This window comes from Microcebus murinus, chromosome 9, assembly GCF_040939455.1.
Source record: "Microcebus murinus isolate Inina chromosome 9, M.murinus_Inina_mat1.0, whole genome shotgun sequence".
Taxonomy (NCBI): domain Eukaryota; kingdom Metazoa; phylum Chordata; class Mammalia; order Primates; family Cheirogaleidae; genus Microcebus; species Microcebus murinus.
Window position 1 is genome coordinate 58954142 of NC_134112.1, and position 14325 is coordinate 58968466.

The following is a 14325-nucleotide window of genomic DNA, read 5'->3' on the forward strand; positions in this document are numbered from 1 at the left end:
TTGCACAAGATATTTAATAAGTGAAATATTACAGGTAAACCTGAAGGCTACTTTGTACACTTTCCTATTCCATTCCCTTCCTTTGTTCCCCAGTTACATTATCCTAGATTTGGTGTTTATAATTCCTTCGCATGTTTTTATATTCCTACTTAATATGCTTTTAGCCATAAACAATATATAATACAGTTTTGCATATTTCAAAACTTCATATAAATAGCATGCCGTATGTATTGTTCTGCAACTTGCTTTTTTTTTTTTTTTTTTTTGAGACAGAGTCTCGCTTTGTTGCCCAGGCTAGAGTGAGTGCCGTGGCGTCAGCCTAGCTCACAGCAACCTCAAACTCCTGGGCTCGAGTGATCCTTCTGCCTCAGCCTCCCGGGTAGCTGGGACTACAGGCATGCGCCACCATGCCCGGCTAATTTTTTATATATATATCAGTTGGCCAATTAATTTCTTTCTATTTATATTAGAGACGGGGTCTCGCTCTTGCTCAGGCTGGTTTTGAACTCCTGACCTCGAGCAATCCGCCCGCCTCGGCCTCCCAAGAGCTAGGATTACAGGCGTGAGCCACAGCGCCCGGCCTGCAACTTGCTTTTTTCACTTATAGTGATATCACAAGACTTATGTTGATACAGGCGGCTCAGTTCATTCAATTTCACTGCTCTATATTGTTTTATCACATGGCATGATTTATTAATTCCACTATTATTGGATATTACCTTTTAAATTTTCACTATCATGTACAATGTAATGAACATTTTTTTTTATGTCTCCTAGTGATCATCTTCTAAAGTTTCCTTGAGATGGGATAAGAAGTTTTAGAATATGCAGAACTTCAATTTTACTATGTGATAAATTGCTCTCTCCAAAGCAGTTATGCATATTTATACTCATATCAGCATTTAATAAGAGTTGTTTCTTCATATTCTTGCCAACATTGAAATTTATCAGGTTTTATATTTTGACAGTCTAATCAATATGAAATATTATTTCCTCATTCTAATTTACACTTCCCTGACTACTATAGCAAGGCTGACCATCATTACTTATATTTTTTATTAGCCATTCAGGTGGGTTGCTGTTCACATCCTGTTCATTTTTCTATTGAATCATTTGTCTTTTACTTATTCATCTGTAGGAGTTCTTTATGTGCTCTGAGCAGGATCATTTTGATAGTTAATGTATTGGAAATATCTTTTCCCAGCCTGTGGCTTGTCTTTTAACAATGTTTGTGGTTTAATTTGTAGCACAAAGTTTTAAATCTTAAGATATTCAAATTTATCAATCTCCCCATGTTGGTTTTTTGTGCTTTTCATATCTTGCTTTAAAAAAGTCTTCTTTAACATGAAGTAGCAAAAATTTTTCTCCTATATTTTCTTCTAAATATTTTTAAGTTTTACCTTTTTTTTTTTTTTTTTTTTTTTTTGAGACAGAGTCTCACTTTGTTGCCCAGGCTAGAGTGAGTGCCGTGGCTTCAGCCTAGCTCACAGCAACGTCAATCTCCTGGGCTCAAGCAATCCTGCTGCCTCAGCCTCCCAAGTAGCTGGGACTACAGGCATGCGCCACCATGCCCGGCTAATTTTTTTTCTCTCTATATATATATATTAGTTGGCCAATTAATTTCTTTCTATTTATAGTAGAGACAGGGTCTCGCTCTTGCTCAGGCTGGTTTCGAACTCCTGATCTCGAGCAATCTGCCCACCTTGGCCTCCCAGAGTGCTAGGGTTACAGGCGTGAGCCACCGCACACGGCCAAGTTTTACCTTTTCACATTTATCTATCTGGAAAAAATTTTCATGTATGAATAATCATGTGACATACAACCAGAGAGTGCATCCTTTTCCCACTGATTTGTAATGCATTATAAATTATAAGCATATGTCTATTTTTGGGTTTTCTATCCTGTTCCATTGGTCTATTTGGTATACACCTATACCACATTATCTTAAAGTATTAAAAGTTTTTATGTCCAAAAGGGATAATCCCCTGCTGTTCTTCAAAATTATTTTTGCTGTTATTGATATTTTGCTTTTTATATTTGATATGGACTTTAAATCAGTGTAAATCCAAATAATATGTGTTAAGTAAAACATTAAAATTAATTTCCCCTTTGTGAAAGTTTTTAATGAGGCCACCAGAAAATTTAAAATTATATATATGTGACTCTCATTATATTTCTATTGGATAGCATTAATATAGGTGCTTGGAGATACAAATTTGATATTTATGAGATGTAGATTTGTGAATATAATGTCACACAGGTGGAATTTAGACCAAGGTATATATAAATCGGATCATGAAGTATGTTAAGTAAAAAAAGGACTAATGCACCTGAAACAGTTTGACTTACAAAACTCTATTTACCAGCAACTTCTCAGGAACATACACAACCACAATATAAATACTGAGATTTTATGTTTTGACGAAGCAAGACCACAGCTCACATAAAAAGAAAAAAAAAATTTAGAAATATTATTTAGTCAAGTGTAAGCTTTTTCTTCACTTCTGTAAAATTTGAACATATATTCAAAGGAGCTTGACTAAGAGGTCCACATAACCCAAAACTGTAAACCAACCTGATGAAAAGGGTCGTCTCTATATTCTTTTTTCACACATGGATTAATCTGAGGATTTTCCACATCTGTCTCACTGGTACAAGATGAACCGCATTCTGCACAATGTAACAAGTCTTCCCATAATACATCTTCTGTTTCAGATTCTGGCCTTGTACTCTCAGAATCCTGTCTGGAACTTGAACAGCGAGAGCTGCAACTAGTACCCGATTTAGGGGCATCCTGAAATCAAGATATTCTTTGACATTAATACAATTTATGTACCCTTTCCAACTCAAAGGATTCTATCAGAACCATATATTGCTACTTTTTGCAAAAACAACAAATACACCGTCAAAAGACAGTGAAAGAGATATAGCAAAACATTAAAAAATATGTTCATTTTTAAGCAGTAACAAAAGGCTCTCATATCAAAACTTATTTGATTTCATATTTCAGCTCAGATGATACTTTGCATGCAATGGTTGTGCCTATATTCTCTTAAATTTTGATTTAAATTAATTTAAAAGAATTTTTACTGAATAAAGAATGGTTAATAGCCATCCTTAGAGCCAAATATGTTCAAATCTTTGAATTGCTTTTTAGCTGTCCTCTGTAACTAAGATGAGTGAATTGCACCTTTAAAATAATGTATATTATCCCTTTGTCTTTCTCATGCTATTGCCAGAGTTCAGACTTTATCATTCATACCTTCATTGCCATAAGCACCTCCTAATTGACCCCTGCCTAAAAGGCCTTCTCCTTCTTTCCAGAGTAACTTTCCTAAAGTACAGCTGTTCTTTACTCCTTTAACCAAAGTCTTTTCCTGGTTTCCCTGGGCTCTCCTTCAACAAGTTTAAATTCCTTCACTGCACATGCTTGTCTTCGTATGTGCTACTTTTTGACTTTGTCTTCTACTTCATACCACCTATTCCTCCGGTGATATTAGGCTACTCCCTAGCCCCTAAACATGGCTTGTTCTTTGCCACTCTAGCCTCTGATTATGTTCCTATCTCTTATCATTAATCCTGCTCTCCTTTAAAATAGACGTTGAAAATTAAATGAGCATGGTAGCTTTTAATCCAAACCTGGAACAAAGCAGGGACTCAACCAATGTTAGTTTAAAGCCACCTACCTAGAATGATCACTTTGTCCCTGAAGTGAGTTATTATCATTTATCTTCACTTGACATTAATTTTTGTATTGCTTCCCAGAATTTAATATATTATGTGTCTCAATTAAATGTTCATGTATTTCGTATTCGCAAATAGATTGTAACTCTCAAATACATTATAAGTCCATGAAAGACAGATTTTTTTTGCCATTATTACCACAGGTAATAAAATATCTTGAATAAGGTATATTATACATTATTGATAATTAATCTGTTGATATTAGACTGGGGAACCATGAATCCATATTTAGTGTATTGACAGAGTGATTCTGAGAGAAAGGCTGTTTATTTAGGGAGAAGTAAAAAAATTTTTTTTAAGAGATGAATAAAGAAATAAAAAGAGAAAATAAAGAAAAAAAAGGGCAAAAATCACTCTGCTTTGTTTTAGAAACAGCACTCCAAAAATATTTCAGACTCAGTAATGTCAACCAGAATACTTAAAATATAAGAATTTTTCATTATAACAATTGTCGTTAGATAGCAAGGCACAGAAAATATTAAGTTTTCGGTAATTGCAAATTTGACATTTTTGATAAAGCTAGTTTCTTATCTATTATTAACTTATGATGCAGACTTGTTAATCAGATTCAGAAATAAGTTAACAGGATTAAAGGCCTGATTACTGTTTAACTGCAACTGATGACTTATTTCAGGGCTAAGGAAATATATATAATTCTTCATAAGTGTTTTTTGCCAAATACTGATTAATAAGTGGGCCATTTTACAAATGTAAAAATCTAAAACTTATTGCCCATAATTGCTTACATTTCAAACAGAATTTTACTCGCAATATCTGTGATGAACAGCTACTTGGAATTTTACTACAAAGTGTTGAATAAAGCCTAAAAATAGGAAATTTTACAATTGAAGAAAATGTTCAAGTTAACCACATTTTGGTTTGCTCTGCTCATTTCAAATCTTTAGACAGCCAAAATCGAACATATCAAATTTAGAGGACACACAGTATTTATTTGAAGGGAATATGCATTTATAACATAAATGTTTTTGCTAAGCTATTTATGTATAATCTTATTTAACACTAATAATCTGAGAAGGATGGTCTTATCTCCCTATTGTATGGTCACAGAAAAGACTCTGAGAAGTTCAATATTTTTCCCAAGGTCATTTAAATGATCTTACTCCAAGCCCATAGTTTCTTCATTATGCTTCCTACCCACCAAATGTTATCTTTATTAGATGAAAAGTTAATCTACAATTGGGAGTAAAAATTTGAAAACACAGAGTTGAACAAAGACAGGACAGAGCAGGAAATAGGATAAATGCTTAAAAGAAGCTATCAGTTCCTTAGGACACATCCCTTATCCCAGATAACCAAGTAATCCCACCACTGTCCTCCCAACAAGAGACTGGAAGAAGCCAACCAGATACAGTATTAAGAGATAGTAAAAAAGGGCAAAACCAAGGGGATTAAACAAAAGTCTACACATTAAATGAAAAGATTTCCCATATCATCCCCAGCCTGCTTGGTGCCAAACACCATGGCAGCCTGTTATATTATCCCCCATTCCCATTCCACCAGAAGATTGGATGATTCTTCCTGGAAAACTAGAGGCCCCTAAAAAGTTCATCGATAGATACTGCCTGCCATCTGGGAGGCTTACAGCAAATGGCTCTGTTTCTCACCTGTCATATCTTACAGTGAAGCCCACCAGTGCCACTCATGCACAAAATGCTTCCCCAAAGGATATTTTTTTCATCTCTTTTTGTTTATCAGTTGGAGAGAAATTAAAGTTCAAACTATTCTATCATTGGCTCCTGAGTCCTTCTAAAAAGACCTTAGTAGACTTCAATAGCTTTCTTGCTCTCTATCATATCAAGAGGTTCCCGGGTCATTTTGTGCATTTCTTGCAACAGTCAGGAATCAGGAATCAGCTATTTCTTTAAGAAGCCCTGTTTTTTGTTTTGTGGTTTTTTTTTTTAAGTGATAAATGGCATAAAGTAGGTGCTAGAGATGCTTGTTCATTGTGTTTGGGTGGGCCAAAACAATTTTTTGTGCCTCATTCTTAAAGAAAAAAATATGACTAGTAATTTGAAGGGAGTATAACAATTTATACCATAAATAAAAATGCAAAACAGCATTACAAATATTCTGTCTCAATTTTATTTATTCAAAAGAGACTTTATTTTGCTTTTTAAAAAATGCCCCCTTTTAGAGCTAGTTTCACTTCAGAGAGTCAAAATTTTTTAGAATTGAATATAGCTTTTTAAATATCTTCTAGTCTAAATATCTTCTTCACTTTGCATATGAAGAGTTTGATGACCAGATTTTATTTTTATGTAATCTTTTATATATTAAAAAAGATTTAAAACAATCAATGCCTATCAATTATCAGTCTTACTTAGCTTGAAATCTAGAAGATTTTAAGCAACACATTTATTTAAAAGTTAAGATTAGTAGAATAATGTTCTATCCTTCAAGACTTTCAAAACAGTTCAAAATACAGGTGGAAACCAAGAAGAGCAAAAATCATGGGGGGGTGTGAGAAAAGTACTTCTAAAGCCAAATAATTCATTCCATAGGAGACGGCTCCAGCAGCACTCTAGCTCCCTTCCAGCACCAACTGACTTCTAATTGTATGAACAGTAAGACTATGATTTCACAAGCTTAGTTATTTGGTTTAGGAGAAGTACACAGTACATCGAATGATGTGGGTGAAGAGGGAATGAGTGGACAGACATACTGGCATCAGTGTCTAACGGCAGCCGCTGAGAAAAGGAATGCAACCATAGTCACCAGAAAAATTAACTAGAGATACAACCACAGAGAACAGTGTGCAAAGAAGTAGCTCTGCTAATTTTAATACTCTGAAGGCATTCATATTCTAGCACAATGTAATACTGGATTTTTCATAAGTTTAACATGAAATCATGAAGGAAAAAAATACTAATATATTTCAAAAAGAGTAGAAGGTAATGTTACGTGACATAAGGTGTAATTGATTTGTTTTGAAGCCAGATAATTGAATGTTCTATCCTTAGAATAGAAACTGAAAATTCAAATGAATAAAATTATTTTTCTATTTAAATAATGTTAAGCTTAAGAGATATGATAAAGTTTGAAAAGGATTTAGAGAAAACAAAAATCAATAAAAAATGGAAACAAAGAAAAAAAAAGAACTGAACTTTATAGTCTGAGGACTTAATAACTAGTAAGAGTAATATGAAGGAAGTTACTTAGAATAGTAACTGCTATAATCAAGAATTATAAAGTCTTTCAAACTATGAAAGAGACAAACACAGAATCTGCAGATTGTCTCTCCAGAATGGTCTTCTTTAAAAGCAAACAATAAACAATGTATGAGTCTTCAAAAATAATGCACAAAATGAGTTCAAATACGTGATTGTCACTATGTGCGCAATACATAAATCTAAAACTGCTACTCTATAAATCCAGATCATATAATAGTAACAGATATTGATAGTAATAGGAAATATTTATTTCAATAATAATTTTCAATTGCTGAAAAAAGTTATAAATTAGCATAGAAAATAGCTATGTATGTATATATTTAAGGCCAAAGTGTGTATACCTCATTAGGATAATGTTTCTTATAATGGTGTGACTTTCTATTCCGAAGAACGCTTTCATTAGTCCTGTCCACGTGACGACGTAGTGGGTATCCAGGTTCAGGACCTTCCTCACTGGAGACTTCATCAGAGATATTTGTTATTGTCCTTTGGGTATCCTAAGTTGGGAGTACACAAAGAGGATTAAAATAGGTAATTTCTAACTGAACTTTTAGCTTTTGAACTGCAAGATTTTAAATTATATACACATACATACATGTATCTTCAAAATACCTTCAAATACCTGAAAGTGATTAGTACTAACCGATTTTCCGAATGTCTTAAATCAGTGATTATACTTTTAAAGTACATTTTTACTTTTAAAAGTACTTCAACAGCCATTTGTCAAACATTGCTCTGTAACATTTTTGTTCATAGAGATTTGAAACAGCTAACAAAAATAAAAAAATATAAAACAGGAGAAAAGCAGAACAGAGACCATTTAAAAGAAACTGAGATAAGCCAATGATGTTTTCTGGAAAAAAAAATAAAAAAAAAAAAAATAAATAAATAAAAAAAAAAAAATAAAAAAATAAAAGAAACTGAGAGACCTGAAAGGAACTAATTATAGTATTTCTTTCGGAACTGAAAAAGCCATCAATTATAAGACCCCCTGCTGATTCAATAATGGCTTATGGGCAAGAGGGAGTGAATGGTAGTTGCATGTGTGCACATACCAGACAGACTGCATTCTGTACACATCAATTTGCAAGAGACATCTAGATTTTAGAAATTCTGAAACTAAAAGACTCCAGACCATACATTTTATTGATATCTTCATGTTCCTCATATAACTTTATTATGTAATACAAAAATAAAAATGTGGCCGGGCGCTGTGGCTCACGCCTGTAATCCTAGCTCTTGGGAGGCCGAGGCGGGCGGATTGCTCAAGGTCAGGAGTTCAAAACCAGCCTGAGCAAGAGCGAGACCCCGTCTCTACTATAAATAGAAAGAAATTAATTGGCCAACTGATATATATATAAAAAATTAGCCGGGCATGGTGGCGCATGCCTGTAGTCCCAGCTACCCGGGAGGCTGAGGCAGAAGGATCACTCGAGCCCAGGAGTTTGAGGTTGCTGTGAGCTAGGCTGACGCCACGGCACTCACTCTAGCCTGGGCAACAAAGCGAGACTCTGTCTCAAAAAAAAAAAAATAAAATAAAATAAAAATAAATAAATAAAAATGTATTTGAAAGCTGTATGATTGAAAACTTACCTGTTGAGTGATCATAGTGATGTGAGGTTCATATTAAAAGAGAGCTAAATGCTTGAAAAATCAGAGTGAGGGACCATATTTCACTGCAGGCCCATGCTGTTCTATAGCTACTGGTGCTGAAAATATATGTCTGTTCAAGTAGTAACACATACTTTACCCAAAATAAGTAGTAACACAATTTTACTCAAAATTAGAGAATCCTCTTTTCTTTATTTTCCTTAACACAAGATGTTCATGCTTATATTCCTAAATGTAACAGAGGTAACATCTTTAAATTTGGCTGTATTTTTTTTTTTACTGTAACAGACTTTAAAGAATAAATTATTTAACAACAAAAAAATCAGTGAAACAAAGAAACAGAAGACATTACACTAGATTTTGTTACAATGAACTCAGAGTCTCTTTGACTATTATTTTGGAAAAGTAAACAAATAATTGTTACCTTTAATAAATATTTCCTTAATAAGAGTTTTTTCAGATTAAAAGCAAAACAGATGTGCTGACAGCATAGGTAATGATTGTAGAAAAAAACATTTTCTTACTTAGAATATGAATAGAAAATTGCTTTTCTACTTCAGCTTTTTGAATAATTTAGATATTCCGCTTAATGCAAATTTTTACACATATGGAAGTAGGGAAAGAAAAAGTTAGGTTTAACAAATAATAACTATAAAGTGCTTTAACATTTTGGAAAATTAGAGCCATCAACCAACTCATAAGTACCAAATTATACTGGGCAATCAAATTTAATCACACAATACTTTATCTGATTTTTAGCTTCATTCTTGTTATTTATAAAAGCTTGCAGAATAAATTCTGGAGACAAGACTTAGTTTAAGGGCAACCATTAATACTATACCTAAGTCACTCTGTAAGGTAGATAGTGAGAGACCTCTGACTTTCCTGAAGACAAAGTCAGGTGCCCCAAACAACTGGCACACCTGGGAAGAGGAAGGAATGCCCTGCCACTATGCCAATCAGGACTTAATGCACCAACTACAAAAGAATGCAGAGGGTTTCCCAGCCCGTAGGCCAAGCAGCACAGGCACAATAGGGTCTGGAAGGTGACCTAGAACAACCTAACACTAATTATCATGTCATTATCTTAAATCTGCATTGCAGTTCCCTCTACCATGGACTTTCAAAGACAATCATAGGATAACCACATGCGCAATAGGACTCAGGTTATATAATTCCCAACTGTCTATCAAAGTGGTTCCATGGTGACATTTGAACCACAAGGAAGGCCCAACCTAGGCAATATAAAACAGGACCCCAGACCATTATCGGAGCTCTCCTGGTACAACAGGAGCCCATTCACCATCTATGGTGAATGTATCTTACTTTACTCAATAGAATTCTCCTGGTGCTTGCCTTGCTTTTGGTGTGTCTGGCCATTCTTCCACCAAAAGCACACCAAGAACCGAAAACAGACTGCTGACCTGACAACTTCACATTAGCTAATATAAAATCACACAGGCAAATTGTTTTAAATGTCACACTTACTTTGGGAACATTCCTCAGTGTTCCTGTGTTCCAGGTTGTCTCTTCCGGTCGAATAGTTTCACACTGAGGTTCATGATTTTGTATTCCATCTTCGCTGTTTTTAACAGTCTTTTTCCCATCAAGGGATACATAGCCATTGTCAGTTTCAGTAGACTTGTCAATTGAATTCTTTGCTTTCTTTGATCTAAAAAGAAAAATATGCAGAAGCATGTTTGAACTTAGCTTATTTTGAATGGGTTATTGATAGAAATTATAATCTGTTAATAATTATATCTGATAGTTATTTCTCAGAATTTTAATGGCCACCCTATTTTCAAAATAAATAATTTAGAAATATAATATCTAACAGATAACATAAACATGTAAATTAATATTCTACTTAAGCTTATTTTACAGGTTTTAACATCTTATATATAGCAATTCTAGGAGACATGCCCTAACTTACCAAAAAATTCTTCGTCAAAGTCACCTGGTCTTTGAGTAAAATCTAGGATCAAAATTTTACCCATTTCTTTATGGTTAATAATATACTTTGAAGTTTTAGTTTGAAAACTATCTTAGTAATTTTCAGGTTAAGTTGCAATTAGTACTTTAACTTAGTTTTAACACTCTACCCAAATACTTTACCATTAGTATGTATACATAAATATCTCTAAATTCATTTTAATATATAATTCATTTTAATATAAAATGGAGAATAACATCTTTTGTAACATAAAAATATATGAAAAACAGAAAACTCTAAATAAGGTTCTACATAATGGAAGAAGTAAAAGTGAAGAATACAATGAAAATAAATAACCTCTTTCACCCACTGAAATAATCTCTGGAAAAAAATATTAGTAATCATGCAGCTTATAAATACCTAAAGGGCTAGAATTGAGGATATTCATTTCCAGGAATAATTTTTTTAAAATATAAAACTACTACATGGAAAAAATAAACAAGATATTTTTTATTAATAGGCAAATGCATGGGGAGTCCTCTTCAGAGACAACAGTGGGTGAAATAATGGCTATCCAAGAGAAATGGTTAGTAGAAATATAATGTACATCCCACACATAATTAAAATGTGCTCAATGCAGATTAAGTCTATCATAAAACATTTTAAAGCAATTATATATTTAAATAAATTCCCTTCAGTTTTCCCCAGAGGTATTAGTTTTGTAAGAAAGGAAAAATAAAATTAGTATATTACCTTCAATTAGGCCAAAAAACAAGTCATTATAAATGCACACACACACACAAAAAAAACCCTACATTATCTTTAACACTACACTTAACACAGTTCTGTTGGCATCTCTATTTTAGAACTGGGCAGGACTTAGAACCCATCTATTCTAAATGCTTATTTGGGAAACAAGGAATCAGAAGCACAAAGAGGTATAAGCGACCTATTTAAGGTCACACAGCCAGCTAGAAGCAAAGCTGGCACTACAGTACAGACCTTCTGACTATGAAGTTAATTATATCTCCATACTACCTCCAACTGCCCACTACTCTTTGGGAAACTGCCTATTAGGATTTCTTAAAATACTCCTCGAAGCCCAGAAGGTTTGTGTCTTACGCTAGTAGGCCCCTCTTCTGCAAGATTCCTAAAGGAGACATATTTCCTGTATGCTCTAAAGAGCACCTATTTTTAGTCATTCAGAACCCACCTCCACAGAGTAGCAAGACTGGGAAGCCTAATCTGCTGACCTTTTTCTTTCTATATGATCCTCAGAAGCATGGACAGATTAAGAGAACAGTGAGCCACAGAACAGAGATCATTTAAGAGTAGCGGGGGAAAAAAAAAAAAAAGAGTAGCGGGGAGAGGGGAGAACATAAATTATAGTAGAGAGGAGAATGGCCAAAAATAGAAAACAAAAGGCATAGAGGAAACTTGCAAACTTCTCTGCCTGGGGAAGAAAGTGATAGAAGCATCAGTTATTAATTGTTCCCTTTATCACATCTGCATTTTCAACATTATGCAAAATGAAGTTATTTAATATCCTGAAAATGTCAGAAACTCAAAGATAAAGAAGAGGGAGTGTGCTGGAAAGGTATTTATGAAGGCTCATGGAAATTAGACTAGGCTGAGAAGGGAGGGGGAAAAGGGATAAATGAACTGAAAGAAGAGTGGAAAAGTTGATAGAACCATTAATCAGACAGTATGTGCAAGAAGAGAAATTTATTTGAGAAGAAAGATGGAACAGGCTGAGAAACATGAGTAGGCAATTGAAAACATGGGCCTGGAGGCCAGTAGCTCAAAGTATAAATAGCGGATGAAAATTTGGGAAAACATGCCAAGTGAACCAGAACTCCATAGGGCAAAAAGACAAGGGCCTAGTGAAAGATTTTTGAGTCAATAAAAGCTGTTGCTTTAAGCATTTTTTTAAGGGACATGTATTTTTTCCTTAACAGGACAGGGTAAAGACTACGTCAAACTAGGTATTATTACTAGCCAAAAGAGTATTATTACTAGCACTCATTATGATACCTTTCAGCTACCTCTCACTTCCTTCCTTATCTCTGCTTCTTTCCAATCTTCTATGGGTTGTTTCTCTCCCCAGTATCTCCTCAAAGTATATGTAATACTATCAGGAGACATGAACAGTAAGTTATTAAGCTATAGTAACTATTTCATGCTTTTCATGAACCAAATGCAGATCAAGCTGCAATGGCAAAAGAAAATACTAAATGTAAGCACCACCCTCAGAGTTTACAAAGTAGCTCAAAATACAAACAAAAGCAGCCTCACTGGCTGATAATGACAACATTTGAAAGAGTGTCATTGGAGTGGGACAGCAGGAACACCCCAATGAGTCAATAATGACAGCCCATCTGAGTACAATATTAGGTGCAGCCTAGCAAGGTCAGGAGATGGGCTAAATACAGGGGATTAACTGAATAAGTAAACATATTGACAATAATGGAATCAGGTTTTTTACTGATAGAAAAAGTAGATATAAATATAAAAAGGAGAACAGATAGAATGTAGCCTTGGTATTGTATTTGAATTGGAGCTATCATTACAAATTCATGATTTATCATATATAAAGATAGCTATAGAAATAAATATGTTAAGGGATAAACACATTTTCTTGCTCTGCCACTGAAAAGGTCTGGGGTTAGCAACACTCCAAAAGCAATAAGCACACCTTGCACCCAGATTTTGGTTTCTATATACCAAAAAAAAAGAAGTAGCTGATTCCAAGGTTGGGGCAAAAGGAAGTAAAAGTTGAACCTGAAACATGTTTTTGCACCACAAAGGAAGAAAATGCTCAAAGAACAGAGGCATGTCAACATAATAAGGAAAATGCTCCAAGGGGCACCACTGGCTAAAGTTGGGTCAATCTGATAATCAAAATAAATAATGCAATAACAAACTGAATAAAATAGAAATCTATGAGTATTTGATTATGCTATTTGAGTATTTGAGATTGCTCATAATCTATTTGTGAGTAAAGGGAAAGCTTCTTCTTAAAGTAGAATGCCAAATAATAAATGTAGAAGGAAGGATGAAGTTAGACAAATCACTATTTGAGAACCATCATAATAATAATTTGGGCAAGAATCATCAATGGATGCTAAAACTAGAAGGTGAAAGTGAATGAGAAATAGGTTGCAGTCGGCCCTTCATATCTACCATTCCACATCCATGGATTCAATCAACCTCTACTTTCAAATGTAATTAGGCTTAATATGATTGTAGTACTTAACATGTACAGACTTTTTTCCTTGCCATTATTCCCTAAATAATACAGTATAACAACTATTTACATAATGTTTACATCGTATTAGGTATTATAAGTAATTGAGATGATTTAAAGTGCATGGGAGGATGTGCATAGGTTATATGCAAATACTATGCCATTTTATATAAGGGACTTGAGCATACTCAGATTTCAGTATCCTCAGTCTGGAACCAATCACCCAAAGATACCAAAAAATGACTACATTTTCAGTCTTAACATATCTCAGAATGTTTGTTGATTATTAAAGGAAAAATAAATTTATATTGGAAAAATGTAGCAGACTCATCTTAACCAAGTGACTAATGTAAATATCACTAGTAATGGAACAAATCCACCCTATTTGCCATCTGATAAGACGCACTGATTTGAAAAAAGTGTCACTTTTGTGATATTCCTGTCAAAAATGCATAATTTAGGTTTAATCATAAAGAAACATTAGGTGAATCCAATCGTGCGCTGGTAAACGTTTAACAACAAGCACTCTAGGGGAAAAAGCCCTTGTTTATGTATTTCCTGACTTCTATGGTGCCAATAATTCCATCATGGTCAGTTTC

The 14325-nt window shown here is 34.0% G+C and overlaps 1 protein-coding gene across 7 annotated transcripts in view; it reads right to left on the reverse strand.

Annotated features, from left to right (window-relative positions):
• The window catches only part of PHTF2 (putative homeodomain transcription factor 2), a 111506-nt gene that overhangs the window by 16989 nt on the left and 80192 nt on the right, over positions 1–14325 (reverse strand). For 5 of the 7 annotated variants that reach the window (XM_012747437.2, XM_012747405.2, XM_076006491.1 and 2 more), the window contains 3 exons: positions 10035–10218; positions 7277–7432; positions 2576–2794 (listed from right to left, as the gene is read on the reverse strand). In XM_012747437.2, the coding sequence (XP_012602891.1) occupies positions 2576–2794; positions 7277–7432; positions 10035–10218 (559 nt within the window). The remainder of the gene's footprint in view (positions 1–2575; positions 2795–7276; positions 7433–10034; positions 10219–14325) is intronic. The other 2 variants (XM_076006493.1, XM_076006492.1) reach the window with 1 other exon arrangement.